The sequence below is a fragment of the Bombina bombina genome, chromosome 9, assembly GCF_027579735.1.
Source record: "Bombina bombina isolate aBomBom1 chromosome 9, aBomBom1.pri, whole genome shotgun sequence".
In the NCBI taxonomy this organism is placed as follows: domain Eukaryota; kingdom Metazoa; phylum Chordata; class Amphibia; order Anura; family Bombinatoridae; genus Bombina; species Bombina bombina.
The window spans coordinates 220,683,554-220,704,058 of record NC_069507.1 but is presented as its reverse complement, the minus strand read 5'-3'; the positions used below and the strand labels follow the sequence as shown (position 1 = coordinate 220,704,058).

The window sequence follows — 20,505 nt, the reverse complement described above, 5'->3', positions numbered from 1 at the left end:
TAGCCTAGAGAATAGCAATTCCTTTTTTTATTTTTTTGCTACAAAAATAACATGCTATACGCAACTGTTGCAAACTTGCAGCAAATTTGTAAAACAAATCTGGAGACTTCAAATGTGCAGCAAACTTTTAGAACTTGGCAGGTCTAGTAAGAGAAAAACAATTCCTTAGCAAACTTGCAGCAAAACTACATGGTATCTGGATTACGCTATTGAATTCTTCTATTTCTTGAGTACATCTTCCAATTCCGTAATCAGCTCTGCAAGGTTAAGAAACATTGGTTATTTCTGACTCACTTCCTGTCTGCCCTCACCTATATACTCTCCCTTACTCTTCCCCTTTCCTTTGTTCTATCTTGTTTCAGCAGCCCCTGCCCCTTACCTGGGGAGTTAGCTGCTGCAACCCCCTGTCTCTTTGTATTTCTATTGCAGGAGCCCTAAACCTTACACTGTCCTCTTCACATTCTGTTCAGTACACTCGCTGATGATCTCACACAGTAAAGCACCCACTGTGGCTGCTCTCACATTCCCCTTCCCTCCCCCTTATTTCTGTCTAACTCCGTGTTTTGGATTCTCTGTCACAGTCCACAGACTGTCTCAGTCGTTCGCACATATCTGATTTCTCTGGTTATGAGCAGCCCCGGGCTCTCTCCAGTCTAATTCATATGACATTACCTATCTCAGCAATCTCTGTCACATAGTCCTGTGCTAGATAGATCTCAGCACTCTCTAGTCTCTGGAACTGCCTGCACGATCTTTCTATATAACGTTCTGTCAGCCCTGAGATGCCACTAACTTATACACCTGGTGCACCCAGTCTACGGTAGAGTTTCTTAGGCTCTCTCAGTTCAATTTGATGGTCTATCCAGCTCAGTATCCTCTCATTGGGTACTGGGTAGCAGCACTTGACTCTGGAGCAATCTCTCCTTTACTATCCGTACAAATCTCAAGTACTTTCCAAATTACTCTCCAGAGGACACATCCATCAATCTCTGCCAGGGGCAGCTGCTTTGGCACTCTCTGCCAGGGCAACTGGTGCAGCAAGTCTCTCCCAGTACAGCTTTCTCCCGAGGCAGTCTTCTCTCCTCCGGGGCTCTGCGCCGCTACCGGTCCGCTGATGCCTAAGGATGATGCGGGCTGTGCTAGAGGAGCTCGGGATCCGGTCGCTGCTGTTCGGGGTGTTTGTGTAAGTACCAGCATCATCTTTACGTTAGTTTATTCTCTCTCCTATAATGTTATAATGTTATCACTAGTGCTGATTCGCTGAGCTCTAATCCTCTATATGATCATCATTACATTATCTACTGTGTGCAGCACAATGTTATCTCACCTGGATTTATATCACATGAGTAGTTCAGCAGCCTTTACCCCAAATGCCCCCAACTGATGCAACAATGTATCTGTGCTTGTACTGTAACAGCTGTAATAAGGTGTCATTATATTGTAAGCAATGGGCTGCCCTGAGTGTAATGTAGTGACCTGATAAATGTGCACAATTATGTGTCTCCTGCATTAAGTGTAGCTATAATATAATAAGGTATAATGTAATAGGGTGCTTGTTAAACTGTACGTAGGATATACTATGTGTACTGCATTCAGAGAATATGTAATGTAATAATATGTATATTACACTGTGTGGATATTATATTATTTGTATGGTAAAATAATGTGTAATTTGCATAAATAGCTATAAACATACTTTTTGGTGTTACAGAGTAATGTTAGATGTGCTGCACTAGATTAGAATAATGATGTTCTATAATTCTTGTTTTACAATCAGTAATTTAACAATATTGCATCTCTCATAAGTAGGGAAGTCCTGGGCATTTGTCCAGATTTGGTGAATCCCGTTCTAAGCTCAGGGACTGTTGCACCTTGAGTGGAAATACTTTATAATGATGTATTGTGTTACATGAAAATCATGCAAAACTGTGTCTGCTGCACACAAAGCTCAGGTCATTAGGGAAATGGTAACAATGCAGCTGGTGCTCATTCACACTAATGCTGCAGGTGTACACAGATACACATTCATAACTAAATGTATAAAGTAATCACTAAATAAAAACAGGTAAATACATAAACACATAGCAACAATAATCACAGGAAACCCACACTTTTATGTAATAGAGCAATTCTACACACCAATAAAATATGTAGTTATAATGTAGGAAAGTGTTGATTACACTGTGCGTGAGGGAATCCTGTGCTATAATATTTTACGCTGAATAATTGAATTGACTGCAATAAATGAATGTAGCTACAATGTAACATTGTGTTTGCTGTATCACTGAGAGAATCTATTAATATGTTGTTAAAGAGGCACTGCTGAGATTTTATATATATATATATATATAGGTCTGCATCGAAGGAAGTCACAGGGTCTTTCATAAGATACATATAGTATTTATTTTGACGTTTCAGGTATCACCCCATTTTCAAAAAGCAGCATAACGTTATGCTGTTTTTTTGAAAACGGGGTGATACCCAAAACATCAAAATAAATACTATATGTATCTTATGAAAGACCCTGTGAGTGACTTCCTTCGATGCAGACCTTACTTATTTCTGAAGTGCACCCAGGGTGAGGAGAGCTTATTAAGCCTTATGTAGCTGGAGTGCCTCTACACCTTCTACAGTATATATATATATATATATATATATATATATATATATATATATATATATATATATGTATACATATGAAGAGAGAAGCACTCAACAGCTCATCAGCTAGTTCTATGTCTATTTACCACCTGGAAGCAGTCTCTTTTAGACCAGTGTACTTTTCACAGAGAAAAACTCTCCTGAAGTATATCAGTCTTATCCCGCCAAGTAAGGCCAGTCCAGCCCCAAAATACCAGGCATTTCTCCTCTAAACAAGGAACATGACAACCCCAGATGATCGTTCCAGCCTCCTATTGGCCTCATCAGTAAGGTGCAGCCACATTGCTCTAAGCACACTGGGCAAGGAGTCCACGTCTGGTTTCCCCCATCACCCATAGGGAGACTTCCCCAGGGTCATAATAATTTGCATAAGAAGGGAGAAGTGCTCTACCAGGAATGAACAACAGCTGATCAGCTAGTTCTATGGCGAGTTACCACCCAGAAGCAGCCTCTTTTAGACCATTGTGCTTTTCACAGAGGAAAACGTTCCCACCAAGTAAGGTCAGTCTAGCCCCAAAATACAAGACAATTCTCCACTGAACAAGGAACATTGGTTGGGGAAGTCTCCCTATGAGTGATGGGGGAAACCAGACGTGGACTCCTTGCCCAGTGTGCTTAGAAGAATGTGGCAACACCTCACTGACAAGGCCCATAGAAGGACGAAGCGATCATCTGGGGTTGTCATGTTCCTTGTTCAGAGGAGGATTGCCTGCTATTTTGGGGCTGGACTGACCTTACTTGGCGGGATCAGACTGTTATACTTCAGGAAAGTTTTCCTCTGTGAAAAGAGCACTGGTCTAAAAGAGGTTGCTTCTGGGTGGTAAATCGCCATAGAACTAGCTGATGAACTGTTGTTCGTTCCTGGTAGAGCACTTCTCTCTTCTTATGCAAATAAATATGACGCTAGGGAGGTCTCCCTATGGGTGATGGGGGAAACCAGATGTATACTCCTTGCCCAGTGTGCTTAGAGGAATGTGGCTGCACCTCACTGACGAGGCCCATAGGAGGCAGAAATTATTATTTGGGGTTGTCATGTTCCTTGTTCAGAGGAGAATTGCCTGGTATTTTGAGGCTGGACTAACCTTACTTGGCGGGATCAGATTGATATACTACAGGAAAGTTTTCCTCTGTGAAAAGCGCACTGGTCGAAAAGAGGTTGCTCCTTGGTGGGGAATCACCATAGAACTAGCTGATGAGCTGTTGTTCGTACCTGGTAGAGCACTTCTCTCTTCCTATGCAAATGAATATGACCCTAGGGAGGTCTCCCTATGGGTGATGGGGGAAACCAGATGTAGACTCCTTGTCCAGTGTGCTTAGAGGAATGTGGCTGCACCTCACTGACGAGGCCCATAGGAGGCCAAAACTATCGTCTGGGGTTGTTATTTTCCTTGTTCAGAGGAGAATTGCTTGGTATTTCGAGGCTGGACTGACCTTACTTGGCAGGATCAGACTGATATACTACAGGAAAGTTTTCCTCTGTGAAAAGCGCACTGGTCTAAAAGAGGCTTCTCCTGGGTGGTAAATCGCCATAGAACTAGCTGATGAGCTGTTATTCGTTCCTGGTAGAATACTTCTCTCTTCCTATGCAAATATATATATATATATAAGATCTAAAAAGACAAGCACACAAAAACACTTCTCATAGTGTAATAAAGTTTAATCCAATATGGGGGAAAAAAACGATAAACACATTCCCCCTAGGTAATTCCTACTCACAAAATGAGACCTCAGTCATATGAGGTAAGGTATGGGTGTATAAGCTGATATAGAGGTGTCACTCTTGGCTCACAAACACTTCAAAGGTCAATAAGGATCTGCTCTCATCCGCGTCAGATACGACTTGTTTCTTGAAACCGGAGGCACTGCTGGAGCCAAAGAAACAGCTCAAAGTTCAACAAACAAATTCTCAAAACGTATGCTGAGTATCCACGATCCAGCGTGGAACACTGAGCTACGGGAGTCGAGCAGCTGATGTAAAGTGGGCGTGGCCTACTTATATATATATATATATACTAATATATACTAATATATATTTATATTTATTTGTGTGTGTGTGTATATATAGAGGTTCAAATTGGATTAATATTTTCTTTTCATCCCCATCTCTGGCTAATGTGCTGTCTTAATTCTAAAAACGTAAATAATCCCTATGAATTCTGCGCTGAATTCCTTATTACTTATACTTGGTAGGCCATGCCCTACAATAAATGTTGCAAAACCACTTCCAAATTATTCACCTCCATACACTTTTATATTTTGGACAATAAAAAAAACAATGATTATAAACCTCTGCATGTGACTGCAGCTGTTTAACAGCTTTCTGAGTGTACTCTTACAGAAAATATAATTAGTACCTTCTTGTGAGATTATAGATGTACCTAATATGGGGACAGCCAAGAGAGGAGCCAAGAAATGCACCTTATGACTGCACACATCAACAGGCAGAACGATAGAACCAAGGGTGAAATAATGTTCCTGAGTGTAAGAGTGAGGTGTGAATTGTTACTCTGGTAGGGTGGGTCTTTATTTTATATTTTTATACTATGGTTTAATGTTTGTTACTCTGTAAGTGGAAGCCTACCCTTGTATTAGAGGGTCATTTTTGTGTAATAATTAAACACTCTACTTTATTAGATACATGCCTAACAACAGGACTCTGACTTCCATGTTTACACTAAGGGGTTAAATAGTGCAAGTCTCGCTGACAGGGGTGGTTATTGTTAGCCAAAATCAATTTCATCATGGAAGCTGATAAACACATTACACTAATCAGCATTATACAAACAGGAAGCTGTTATATAACCACTGTTGTGTCCTTTCATAAAACTGAGGAATATTTGGCTTGGAAGTTTTAGTTTTTTTCTCGTGGGCACCATCCCTAACTTTTTGCAACTGCCCTACTCTAAATAGCTTTCTTGTCTCTTTTATTGTGGGGTTTAACTGGAGAAACAAAAAGAGTATTGAGTAAGGGCAGTGACAAGCTTATGACTAATTGGGAATCTGTGAGTGCACATAAGAACTGTTTACTCCGCACAAATGCGGAACTTAACCCAGTAACACACTGTATAGGGATTTAAAGGGCCAGTAAATACCTTAAAATGTTAAAGGGACAGTCAACTCCAAAATTATTATTGTTTAAAAAGATAGATAATTCCTTTATTACTCATTCCCCAGTTTTGCATAACTAACAGGGTTTTAGTAATATACGTTTTACCTCTGTTATTACCTTGTATCTAATCCTCTTCTGACAGCCCCCTGATCACATGACATTTTATTTATTATCTATTGACTTGCATTTTAGTCAATTAGTGCTGTCTTGTGCACAACCCACGTGCATGAGCAAAATGTAATTTATATGGCTCACATGAACTAGCAGCCTCCTGTTGTGAAAAGCTAATAAAAAACATGTGATAAGAGGATGCCTGTAGTGGCTTAGAAACAGGCAGAAAAGTAAAGGTTTAAATGTTATAAAGTATATTAATATAACAATGTTGGTTGTGCAAAGCTAGGGAATGAGTAATAAAGGCTGGTATCTATCTTTTTAAATAATAACAATTTTGGTGTTGACTGTCCCTTTGATATTAAAGGTTCAGTTGAACATACTGGAACAAATTTGCAATATACTTTCATAATTTATTTGCCCCCTTTTCGTGTAATTTACCTCCTGAAAGTTGTGGCTTTTATAATTCTCAGAAATAAAAACGCACACTGCAGACTTGTGAGGGCTAACCCTGCTACATATTTTCCCTAATTGGTTATAACAGAAAAGAGCTGCAAAACAGTGCTTTTTATACAAATTCTATGACTATGACTGTTAGATTATACACCTTACAATGACTAACCTTGTTGTCAAGTGCATTATATTGGTTCTTGTAAATGAGGCAAGTTTGGGTAAAGTTTGGCTATTGCAAACTAATGACAAAAACAAGATGTTAATTTGTTTTTAAAATGACTTGGCTTTCATTATTTTATAGAAAGGCAACAGAAGTGACTTGTAAAATAAAATGCTGGATTCTTCATTTTTCTGTCATGTTTTTGGACTAACAAACTTTTGCTGGGCAGAGGAAAGCACAATGCACACTGGTGTTTTTAGGTTTTCAGCTGCCTTAGGTGCTGGAAAATCAGCTGCTTCCAAAGCTGCCTACCTTCACAATTTTATCTTATGTTTGCCTCAAATATTTCTCTCAACCAGAGGCTAGAGGGGAATAACGTATGCATGAGTATTATGTCCCTGCTGTCCCCATAAAACTGTGTTGTTTATATAACACACATAATTGTACATAATTGCAATCTATATGGTTTGTCGCCTGAAAATGGTTCCAATTGGTTTGATGTTAGATTATAAAAAGTTATATCGTAAAAACTGATAATTAAATCCACAGTTGGCAGAGTTTAGCGATTCTGTTGATTGCCTGTGCAGTGCAAAAGATGACAAAGGTATTGTGACCATGGTATATATATATATATATATATATATATATATATATATATATGTTTGTAACTTATTGACAAAAAAGGCTTTCTACGTTTTATACTGACCTTCTTGGGCATTACTCAGGGCTTGATGATGTAAACATCGCCTGCTCAAAGCTACTTTTTCTCACCAACTCTCGCAGGACTGTCCCGGTGGAATGATCGTAAAAAAGGGGAGGCCCTGCGAGTGGCGACATGGCTCTTATTGAAAGTAATGGAGCTTGCTGGATAGGGACACTTCGCTCCTTAGTGCGAAGTTATCAGGGAGCAGGGGGAGCACTTTAAAATTAAAATCCTGCAGCCAATATAACTCACATTATGCTGTTTTCTGCTTATAGCATCTTACATTTGCCTATATTTTTGTATATATGTGTTTTTCTATTAGGATTATAAGGATATTGAGTGTTTTGAGAAAAGCTTGTCACCTTTTAGTTGGCGAGAAAAAACTGTGAGATCTGCAGTGCGAAAATCTTTATAGAAATACGCTGGGATTAGAGAGACATTTTCATATACGCCCATGTTCAGCCCATTTTACAAAAAAACAACAATTATGCTTTGCAATTTGTATTTATAAGTACAAATTTCTGTGTGATTTTTGCACATCCAGTGCACTAAAATAACGATTTACGTTGTGCATATTTAATTAGATTTATTCCTGTGTAAATTACACACAAATTTTAAGTTTTTTGCTAAAATATGATTTTTGGTGAAGAATTTTGTTACGATTTTTGATGCACCTTAACAATACAATTTTTCCCTGCTTATTTTTGCGTGATTGGGTCAAATATTTGTTTTGTATGATGTTTAAAATACGAATTTTATTGTGCATTTTTCATATGGAAATGCAGTAAACGCCCCTTAGCGAGACACCCTGTTTTCAGGGTAAAAAGTGTCTTTAGATCATTCCACCGGGGAAATAGAAGGACTTGCGAGCATTCTTTAATAATCTCGCCAGCCCAGATAGCTTTTAATCATCGAGCCCACAGTCTCTGTGACAAGTACTTCACAGGCAATTAACAGAACCGCTATGGTTTTTGAAACAATAGATTTAATCTTTGTATCAGAACTTCGGCTCCGTAATTGGTACCATAAAAGGGCAGTACCTAGGACATGCAGGCTGGAGTTACTCACTGAGATGTTTAATCAAGGATGAGCGCACTTACTATTAGACATATGTGTTTTGTTTCGTTCTGTATTGAAATTCGGACGAATTCGCCAAATTTGGAGATTCTAATCAATTTGAATTTCCGAATTACCCTAGCAACGAAACAAAACTAATCTGAATTCATTTGTAATGAATAAATCCAAATTAGTTTGGATTTATTCATTACATTCGAAGGGCCATGAACTAATCCCAATTTAGTATAAAAATTAAATTTAGTGAGATTTAGGCCCCTATTTATTAAAGGTCTTGCGGACCTGATCCGACCGTGCGGATCAGGTCCGCAAGACCTCGCTAAATGCGGAGAGCCGCTGGTGCAACACCGCCCCCTGCTGACTTGCGCCAATCGTCCGCCAGCAGGGAGGTGTCAATCAACCCGGTCGTTCTCGATCGGGTTGATTTCCGGCGATTCCTGTCCGCCTGCTCAGAGCTGGTAAATTAAAGCCACTATTGCCGTTAACATATGTCAGCTCAGTGTATTCTATAGCTCTTGTAATTATATTGTTATGCTTTATACAACTTATTTATTTCCACCACATACTATTTGGATATTGTGTTACAGTAACTTATGTTCCTGACGTGGTAACTGTGTGCTTGATCCTGTGATGTTGCAGACATGTGGCTTGATAACCAATAGCAGACCTAATCAACAGAAATCCCTGGTACAAAATGTTTTTTTATCCCCTCAAAGGCAACTAAGTAGTAAGAAGTAGTAATATTATAGATAGATAGATGACACATAGATAGATAGATAGATAGATAGATATCGTTATAGATGATAGATAGAAGGATAGAGATAGATATAGATGATAGATAGATGGATATAGATGGATAGATGGATAGACATATATAGATGATAGCTAGATAGATAGATAGATAGATAGATAGATAGATAGATAGATATATAGATAGATAGATAGATAGATAGATAGATAGATAGATAGATTGATATACTTTATAGATAGATAGATAGATAGATAGATAGATAGAAGATAGATAGATGGATAGATAGATAGAGGAATAGACTGATATACTTGATAGATGATAGATAGATAGATAGATAGATAGATAGATAGATGGATGGATATACAGAGGAATAGACTGATATACTTGATAGATAGATGATAGATAGATATATAGATAGATATATAGATAGATGGATAGATTGTTATAATAGATAGATAGATAGATAGATAGATAGATAGATAGATAGATAGATAGATAGATTGATATACTTGATATATATACAATATATATATATATATATATATATATATATATATATAGATATAGATATAGATATATAGATAGATAGATAGATAGATAGATAGCTGATAGATAGAAGATAGATAGATGGATGGATAGATAGAGGAATAGACTGATATACTTGATAGATGATAGATAGATAGATAGATAGATAGATAGATAGATAGATAGAGGAATAGACTGATATACTAGATAGATGATAGATAGATAGATAGATAGATAGATAGATAGAGGAATAGACTGATATACTTGATAGATAGATGATAGATAGATAGATGATAGATAGATGACAGATAGATGATAGATAGATAGATAGATAGATAGATAGATAGATGATAGATAGATAGATAATAGATATATAGATGGATAGATGATAGATAGATAGATAGATATAGATGATAGATAGATGGATATAGATGGATAGATGGATAGACATATATAGATGATAGATAGATATATTGATATACTAGATACATATATAGATATAGATAGATAGGTAGATGATAGATAGATGGATGGATGATGGATAGATAGATATACTTGATAGATATATAGATAGATAGATAGATAGATAGATAGATAGATAGATAGATAGATAGATGGATATATAGAGAAATAGACTGATATACTTGATAAATAGATGATAGATAGATAGATAGATAGATGATAGATAGAAGATAGATACATAGATAGATAGATGGATAGATAGATGATAGATAGATAGATAGATAGATGATAGATAGATATATGGATAGATGATAGATAGATGATAGATAGATAGATTAATAAACTAGATAGATAGAAAGAGAGAGAGAGACTAGATAGATGAATGGATAGATAATAGATTGATGGATAGATAGATGTAATGGCTGAATAATTATTGCGCACTTGGAAACGGGCAAATATGCCGTTTGCGGGCGCGCCGATAATTTAGCTCTCGTTTACAGATTATTATGGAGCGCCTAGAAGGAAGGCTAAGTTATATTTTTAATGTGACTAATGTGTAAAGAAATGTAAGCAATTTAACATTTATTTCTTTAAAGTATCAATCATTAAAAAACATGAAATTAACAATAAAACATGGATCCATGTAACAAAACAAATAAATAAATGACAAAAAATGCACTAAAAAAATCACGTATACGTTATAAGTCTATTCACTCCAGATAGAGAAAAGTACTGTATGTCCCTTACAATAGTGCTGTGGGATGTGAAGTTGATCCTTAAGTGGTGGTTCCCAAAAAATTGGAGAAAAAAAGAGGTTAAAATATAAAAAAGTTAAAAAAATATGAAAAAGAAAATTGAAAAAAGAAAAAGAAAAAGTGAAAAATGTAAAGTTGATGAATGTGTGTATTTTTTTTTTTTTTAAATTTTATTTATAACCAATAAAGGGTGCAAAGTTACAAGTTGCATCATCGGCCCACCTTGCAGGGTGAGCCAAAAAAGAGAAGCAGATATAACAATACAAGCAGCTGTGATTTCATGCAATAATATATATGTAGCTTTGAAATTTACCATAGGCCAATCTAATAGATATCAGCTTGCACCACAATATTGGGGTTTTTAATATTATTAACAAACAACCAAACAAACAAACAAACAAACATAAAACAGGGGAGACGGAAGGGGGGAGGGGGGAGGATGTCAGGGGAGAAGGGCGGGTAGAGTGGTAAGGGATGGGGGGGAACACAGCAAGTGTATACAGTCATATAAATAACATTCCCGCGTGCCTCACACAGCAATCCATGGCACAGCGTGTTAACATTGGTACAATATTAGGTCAGTAATAGTGTTGGACTATTTATATTGGTGAAGACTTTTTAAGTTTATGGTATATCATATTGCTCATGAGAAATGTTAGAAGAGAAGTGTGTGTACTTCAGGAGAGTGGGTATTAGCAAAATAAAGTAACATTCCAAAATTTCCAAACATTAGAACAGTAAGCACACAACTAAGAAATTGTAACTCTTATAATTCAAACATGCAACTGTGCAGTCCTCAGACAACATAAGTTTAGCTGGTAGGCCATGTGAGTTCAATGGGAATGGGAGGGTCTGTAATAAAAGCTACAGAGAAACTGCCGGTATATAATAAGGACACTTAATGCGTTTGCTGACATTTTGGGCAGAATATAGAGTTGGCATTTATACCTAATAATAAGGGCAAGGGCTAGGCCCATGGAAACATTAGAACGGTAACGTGCTGTAGTCATGTAGGGGTTGATTTTATTCAGCTGCTATAATTAATGTAGCGACCTCTGTCACCCAGCCCTGATACGATACTAGTGCTCATGGGAGACGTTAAGAGGGAAGTGTATGTACCTCAGGAGAGTAGGTATTAACAAACTACAATAACATTCCGTGATTTACAGATATCAAAACAGCCAACAAACTACTAAGAAAGCTGCAGGCATACAGTGGGGGAACTTGATAAGCATGCTGACATAATTAGACAGAATATAGGGTAGACACTTATATGCAATGCCAAGGGCAAGGGTTAAGCCCACAGAACATTAAAGCAGTAACGTACTGCAATCGTGTAGGGGTTAAGTTTATTCAGAATAATGTAGCAACATATGTCACCCAACTCTGATATGATATTAATGATAATATATACATTGCTAGTCTAGTCTGAAAAATATTGCAATGGTTTATAGAATGAAAACAAATTGCCAGATCCCAATCTAGTTCACATGCTTCTGCAAAGTTAGAGGGCAGTGTAGAGATTCAGTGCATGTCTAGTCATGACTGGCCAGGCTTTGATATTTTACAACCTAAGTAACATAGCTGTTAAGCAGGGATTCGTGCAGGTTGGTATATTTCAGCAAGGTTACAAAGTAGAATCAAAGGCCTCTCTAATTTTGTGTATTTCTAATCATGGTACTTTCTAAAATGTGCAGACCAACACTGACAAGTAATAATAGTGCATAAGTGTCCTAGAGGACGACATGTGTGTCAGGATTCAACACCCTAGATCACCCAGAGTAATGTTCCGTTAAGTGTGAAGCAGACACCTTGCGTCAGAGACGAAATAAAGTAAGACTGCATACCGAGCATTTCCTCTCAAGGGGGGGTGAGAACAGTAAAATGTAAATGCTGACACAGGGAATTTAGACAAATATCTGTTAAACCTAGTACACAAGTCCCAGCATTTAACCTATCAAATTTTGCCCATGACCAATAACGCTACCTGATGTATAGAGGAGATGGCAAAGCATAAGGTGAAAGTCTAACCGACCCCTTCACGGGTCATTCTACAATTAGTGTCCAAATTGTCTCGGCTTTGCAGGTTCCATTGTGATCCTGGGCTTTTGAAGACATCCCCAGCTGGGTTCAGCGCCATTGCTAAGTGGTTCACGCGGGATGCTGGCAGAAACAAGTCAAAGCCAGAGATCATGTGCATCAGAATGCCAGTGGAGAAATCCGTATCGGCTCGGTGCACATCAAACTTGAAGGCAAGTATCCGGGGAGAACTAGACACGGTCAGCGGTACAGCAGCAATTTGTCCCGCACATCGATCCAGGGTGGAGCCCTCCCGTGAAGTTCAGTGTCCAGCAGTTCCTACAAGGCCGCTCCCCACCACACACGATGAATACATCGGAGGCATATCTTCTCCCTCCTGTCGCATCTGGGAGTGATCCAAGGCAGGAGCGGGTGAGTCGTCCCTTGTGGCAATTCTATACAGATGAGTGTGGGGTAGGGTGCATTGATCACGGTCCGGAGAGCAGACCTGCATGTGCACCGGCTCCTTGTTTGTGGGATTAGGTTTCACAGCGGCAAGTATTACTTTGTGTAGCCTGTCAAAACTCAGAAGTAAGCGATCCAATGAAGGCTGAAAAACTGCAAGTATCTGCACAGCCAGATCATCCTCTGATTCCATTCCCTTGTGGCAATGGGCCTGCAGTTCAATATACACTAAGTCCCTTGTGGGATCCCTCTTGGGGTCTAGTTCAGTCAAATGACTTCCGTGAGAGAGAAGATTGGGGTGTCTCTATCTGCTTAATATTCCCGGACAGCTTTCCTGTCAAGGGAGATGCAGATGGCATAGAATGATGGCAGTATAATGTAGATTAGAAACAGAAGCTCGCAGCCATCTTCTAGAACCGCTCACCGGAAGTCCATCGAATGTGTGTATTTTAAACACACAGAAGTGAATTCCCAGTTCAGGGTAAAAAGTTATTTTAGATGGTGGGGTGTATCAATCCTATTTGAATAGGACCAGGGTAATCCTAAGTGAAACCTCTGTTAGTGTGCACCTTGTTCTTTGGTTCCTATAAACACAAAAGAGTGGGATAGTGCAATATTGCCATAATAAATATAAAGTGCTCAGAAATAGGCTTACCATGTGTTGTCAATGCGTTTCGGCCTCTTTTTAGGCCTTTATCAAGACTAAATATGGTAGATAATGGTAGCCTTATATAGGGTATTGGAGGTATAGCTGTTGGACAATTGATTTTGGTGCCAGAATTGTGTATGGCATTTTTTATTGACGTATTAAATATAGGGCTTTGTTGTATGAAAATCATGATGACCAGAAACTACGTCGTCATAGCAGTGTCACTTCCGGTTTCGTTCCGTTACGTAAATGCCCATTAGAAAGATGGCTGCTATTTGACTCAAAGGATTTAGATATTAATCTATCTTTCAGTTTCATCACTATAATATCTGTGGCAACGCATTTAATATTCATGCCGTATTTTATACATAGACATGACCATTATACTCTACCTATGGATATCTGAATCCTGTGTGTGCTATAGCAGCCGGAAGTGACGTTAGCGTGATAGCGTCATTTCCGGTTTCGAATTGTATTTGTTTACATCTCCTATGCTTTCGCTTTCTATCTGTATTCAAAGCCATATGCTTGAATAGTTATAGAAACGTGAGAGTGCTAAATTGGATGTATTTAGTTTAAACATCGGATTTGCTAAATTGGATGTATTTAGTTTAAACATTGGATTTGCTAAATTGGATGTATTTACTTTAAACATCAGATAGTGTATTAAAGTTATAGCTAAGAATATTATATGTTGTAGTTATAGCATAATAAAATATAAAAACATATATAACGACTTTTGACAATATAAAGTGCAAAAATATAAAAATACATCAAAACATCTCATAAAAACCTATTATAATACTTTAAAATCTGGGATTAAAATACAATAAATTATCGAAAATCATATACTACAAGCAAACCCAAATACACATGATGTCTATTCACACACCAATTTGAAACCCAAATCTACATTTGTTTCCATTAACCAGTAAAGGTAATGCGATTGAGACCTTTGAGACAATTGTATGTAATAATATTAGAAATATACAACAAAGAAAACTAAAAAAAATGTAAGCGCAATCTATCTAGATCACAGATGAATACCATCAAAACTTTAGAGCACAACCATGATATTATCGTAAACCCAGCCGATAAAGGTGTCGGTATTGTTGTTCTAAATAAAGAAGATTACAGTAATGAATGTAAGAGAATACTGACCGATACCAATACATACGAAATATTACAGAACAACCCGGTGGATAAATATAAGAAGGAACTAGATGGCATCTTGGGAAGAGTTAGAACACTTGGTATTCTGAATGAGAAAGAATTCAGATGCATTGGAGTGAAACATCCCATAACCCCAGTGTTCTATTACCTTCCCAAGATCCATAAATCCTTGACTAATCCATCGGGTAGACCAATAATTTCAGGGATCGGTTCATTATCCAGTAATCTATCTGAATATGTTGATAGGAATCTGCAAAAATATGTGACTCAACTCCCATCCTACTTAAAAGACTCAACCCAGGTCTTAAATATATTAGAGAACCTAAAGTGGGAAGACAACTATATACTAGCAACATGGGATGTAACATCACTGTACACCAGGGAGGGCTAGATGCTGTTAACTTCTTTTTACAAAAAGACCCAAATGTACCACAACTACAAAAAGATTTTATCTTAGATAGTATACACTACATTTTAACTTACAATTATTTTAATAACAATGGGAAATTTTACAGACAGCTATGCGGAACAGCTATGGGGACCAGGTTTGCGCCGAGCTATGCAAACTTATACATGGGCAGATGGGAACTAATTTTTGGGGAATCCTGCCCAGCTAGCGCGGCTCTGGTCCTATACCATAGATATATTAAAGGGACACTCAATCTAAATTAAACTTTAATTATTCAGATAGAGCATTGAATTTTAAGCAACTTTCCAATTTACTTCCATTAACAAAATGTGCACAGTCTTTTTATATTTAAACTTTTTGAGTCACCAGCTCCTACTGAGCATGTGCAAGAATAAGTGTGTATGCATGTGTGAATGGCTGATGGCTGTCACATGGTACGTGTATGCATTTGTGATTGGCTGATGTCTGTCACATGGTACAGGGGGAGTGGAAAAAGACATAGCTTTTAAAATTGTCAGAAAAAAAAATCTACTACTCATTTAAAGTTCAGACTAAGTGCTATTGTATTGTCTTGTTATCTTGCATTTGTTGATTATGCAAATCTACAGTCTTGACTGGTCCTTTAATATAGTGATTTTAATCTTTCTGGGTACAGCTTCCATTTGTTTTTAGAGCATTTCTTGTCATTTATTTATTTGTTTTGTTACACGGATCCATGTTTTATTGTTAATTTCATGTTTTTTAATGATTGATACTTTAAAGAAATAAATGTTAAATTGCTTACATTTCTTTACACATTAGTCACATTAAAAATATCACCTAAGCCATCTAGGCGCTCCTTATAATACTCTGTAAACATTCACTCCTTTAGGGTAACTAGGTACCCTCTTTAAGGAGCTATAGGTGTCCAAACACTAAGCGCTGAGGTTATACTGTTTGTTTAAAGATGACATTTGTCCCTAGTTATAACTCTAGCAGATTGTTTTTTATATTTAACTTATATCTAACTTATTTGTCTTATTACTTATCTGGTTTAAAACCTGATAATTTAGCGCTCCTCTTGTAATCTAGTCCTATGTGTTTAACTCCTGCATAGGTCACTGAATCAATCAGGGGTGGCATATGTGCATAGCCATTAAACAACAGCCGTGATCAGCTCAGGATCTGCAGTGCATTGCTGCTCCAGAGCTGATTTTAACTTTCTGTATGACCCATTTAAATGGACATTTGTATTTCTATCTAGATATCTCTTCAACAAATAAGACAATGGGAACAAAGCACATTTTTATAATAGAAGTAAATTGGAAACTTTTTAAACATTGTATGGTCCGTATGAGTCACAAAAGAACATTTTTGGGTTTCATTTATCTTTAAGCGGGTTAAACACATAACTATCTACAAGCAGCTGTGCAATAATAAAACGCTGCACATTTTTTCATTGCTTCTTTGTGTCCAGCAGAGACAAAGCAGCAGTCTGGCAGAATATAGATCATTTCTAATGAACATGATAATGGCATTAAATTTATCTGCTGCTAAATCACATCTGTTGTTTTTTTTTACATGTCAGTGCCCCTATAAGTAATATGTGAAATGCTTCATGTGGCTATAATTTTAAAGGGATAGGAAAGTAAAAATGAAACGTGCATGATTCAGATAGAGCAGGTCATTTTAAGACCATTTTAAATTCACTTCTATTTTCCAATGTGATTTGTTCTCTTGGTATCCATTGTTGAAAAATAATATGCACTTATCCTGCATTAGTAGTGGGAGCTAATTGCTGATTGGACACTGCCTACACACATTTGTGTCTTGTGATTGGCTGACTAGATGTGTTCAGTCCAGTAGTGCAATGCTATTCCTTCAGCAAAGGATAAGAAGAGAATGAAGCAAATTTGATATTAGAAGTAAAATGGAATGGATTTTCTATAAAAAAAACTTGAATGGCAATGTGTCATAAATGCCTTATACTGCGCTGGGACTTGCTCTTTTCGCTTTACTAACATAGGCCTAGATTTGGAGTTTTTGTCGGTAAGGACCCGCATAGCTAACGCCGGCTTTTTTCTGGCCGCACCATAAAAATAACTCTGGTATTGAGAGTCCACATAAAGGCTGCGTTAGGCTCCAAAAAAGGAGCGTAGAGCATTTTTAACGCAACTTCAACTCTCGATACCAGAGTTGCTTACGGACGCGGCCAGCCTCAAAAACGTGCTTGTGCACGATTCCCCCATAGGAAACAATGGGGCTGTTTGAGCTGAAAAAAAACCTAACACCTGCAAAAAATCCGCGTTCAGCTCTTAACGCAGCCCCATTGTTTGCTATGCGTAAACACTTCCTACGTCTGCACCTAACACTCTAACATGTACCCCGAGTCTAAATACCCCTAACCTTATACTTATTAACCCCTATTCTGCCGCCCCCGCTATCGCTGACCCCTGCATATTTTTTTTAACCCCTAATCTGCCGCTCCGTAAACCGCCGCTACTTACATTATCCCTATGTACCCCTAATCTGCTGCCCCTAACACCGCCGACCCCTATATTATATTTATTAACCCCTAATTTGCTCCCCACAACGTCGCCTCCACCTGCCTACACTTATTAACCCCTAATCTGCCGACCGGACCGCACCGCTACTATAATAAAGTTATTAACCCCTAATCCGCCTCACTAACCCTATAATAAATAGTATTAACCCCTAATCTGCCCTCCCTAAAATCGCTGACACCTAACTTCAATTATTAACCCCTAATCTGCCGACCGGAGCTCACCGCTATTCTAATAAATGTATTAACCCCTAAAGCTAAGTCTAACCCTAACACTAACACCCCCCTTAAATATAATTTTAATCTAACGAAATTTATTAACTCTTATTAAATAAATTATTCCTATTTAAAGATAAATACTTATCTGTAAAATAAATCCTAATATAGCTACAATATAAATTATAATTACATTGTAGCTATTTTAGGATTAATATTTATTTTACAGGTAACTTTGTATTTATTTTAACCAGGTACAATAGCTATTAAATAGTTAAGAACTATTTAATAGTTACCTAGTTAAAATAATTACAACATTACCTGTAAAATAAATCCTAACCTAAGTTACAATTAAACCTAACACTAGGTTTAAACCTAACACACATTAAATTAATTAAATAAAATACCTACAATTACCTACAATTAAACCTAACACTACACTATCAATAAATTAATTAAATAAAATAACTACAATGAAATAAACTAAAGTACAAAAAATAAAAAAGAACTAAGTTACAAAAAATAAAAAAATATCTACAAACATAAGAAAAATATTACAACAATTTTAAACTAATTACACCTACTCTAAGCCCCCTAATAAAATAACAAAGACCCCCAAAATAAAAAATGCCCTACCCTATTCTAAATTAATAAAGTTCAAAGCTCTTTTATCTTACCAGCCCTGAACAGGGCCCTTTGCGGGGCATGCCCCAAGAAGTTCAGCTCTTTTGCCTGTAAAAAAAAAACATACAATACCCCCCCCCAACATTACAACCCACCACCCACATACCCCTAATCTAACCCAAACCCCCCTTAAATAAACCTAACACTAAGCCCCTGAAGATCATCCTACCTTGTCTTCACCTCACCAGGTATCACCGATCCGTCCTGGCTCCAAAATCTTCATCCAACCCAAGCGGGGGCTGGCGATCCATCATCCGGTGGCTGAAGAGGTCCAGAAGAGGCTCCAAAGTCTTCATCCTATCCGGGAAGAAGAGGCGATCCGGACCGGCAACCATCTTGATCCAAGCGGCATCTTCTATCTTCATCCGATGACGACCGGCTCCATCCTGAAGACCTCCACCGCGGACCCATCTTCTTCCGGCGACGTCCAACTGAAGAATGACGGTTCCTTTAAGGGACATCATCCAAGATGGCGTCCCTCGAATTCCGATTGGCTGATAGGATTCTATCAGCCAATCGGAATTAAGGTAGGAATATTCTGATTGGCTGATGGAATCAGCCAATCAGAATCAAGTTCAATCCGATTGGCTGATCCAATCAGCCAATCAGATTGAGCTCGCATTCTATTGGCTGATCGGAACAGTCAATAGAATGCGAGCTCAATCTGATTGGCTGATTGGATCAACCAATCGGATTGAACTTGATTCTGATTTTTCTTATTTTTTGTAACTTAGTTCTTTTTTATTTTTTGTACTTTAGTTAGTTTATTTCATTGTAGTTATTTGTAGATATTGTATTTAATTAATGTATTGATAGTGTAGTGTTAGGTTTAATTGTAGGTAATTATAGGTATTTTATTTAATTAATTTAATGATAGTATTGTGTTAGTTTTAATTGTAACTTAGGTTAGGATTTATTTTACAGGTAATTTTGTAATTATTTTAACTAGGTAGCTATTAAATAGTTCTTAACTATTTAATAGCTATTGTACATGGTTAAAATAATTACAAAGTTGCCTGTAAAATAAATATTAATCCTAAAATAGCTACAATGTAATTATAATTTATATTGTAGCTATATTAGGATTTATTTTACAGGTAAGTATTTATCTTTAAATAGGAATAATTTATTTAATAAGAGTTAATTAATTTCGTTAGATTAAAATTATATTTAATTTAGGGGGGTGTTAGTGTTAGGGTTAGACTTAGCTTTAGGGGTTAATACATTTATTAGAATAGCGGTGAGCTCCGGTCGGCAGATTAGGGGTTAATAATTGAAGTTAGGTGTCGGCGATGTTAGGGAGGGCAGATTAGGGGTTAATACTATTTATTATAGGGTTAGTGAGGCGGATTAGGGGTTAATAACTTTATTATAGTAGCGGTGCGGTCTGCTCGGCAGATTAGGGGTTAATAAGTGTAGGCAGGTGGAGACGACGTTGAGGGGGGCAGATTAGGGGTTAATAAATATAATATAGGGGTCGGCGGTGTTAGGGGCAGCAGATTAGGGGTACATAGCTATAATGTAGGTGGCGGCGCTTTGCGGTCGGCAGATTAGGGGTTAATTATTGTAGTTAGCTGGCGGCGA

General features: G+C 37.4%; 1 protein-coding gene across 1 annotated transcript in view; it reads left to right on the top strand.

The window, feature by feature from the left end:
• Nucleotides 1-534: 534 nt before the first annotated feature.
• PLPP4 (phospholipid phosphatase 4) overlaps nucleotides 535-20,505 on the top strand; it is a 280,271-nt gene continuing 260,300 nt past the window's right edge. Inside the window, exon 1 of the mRNA XM_053692654.1 lies at nucleotides 535-1,183. Within this exon, the coding sequence (XP_053548629.1) occupies nucleotides 1,125-1,183 (59 nt within the window). The 5' untranslated portion in view covers nucleotides 535-1,124. The remainder of the gene's footprint in view (nucleotides 1,184-20,505) is intronic.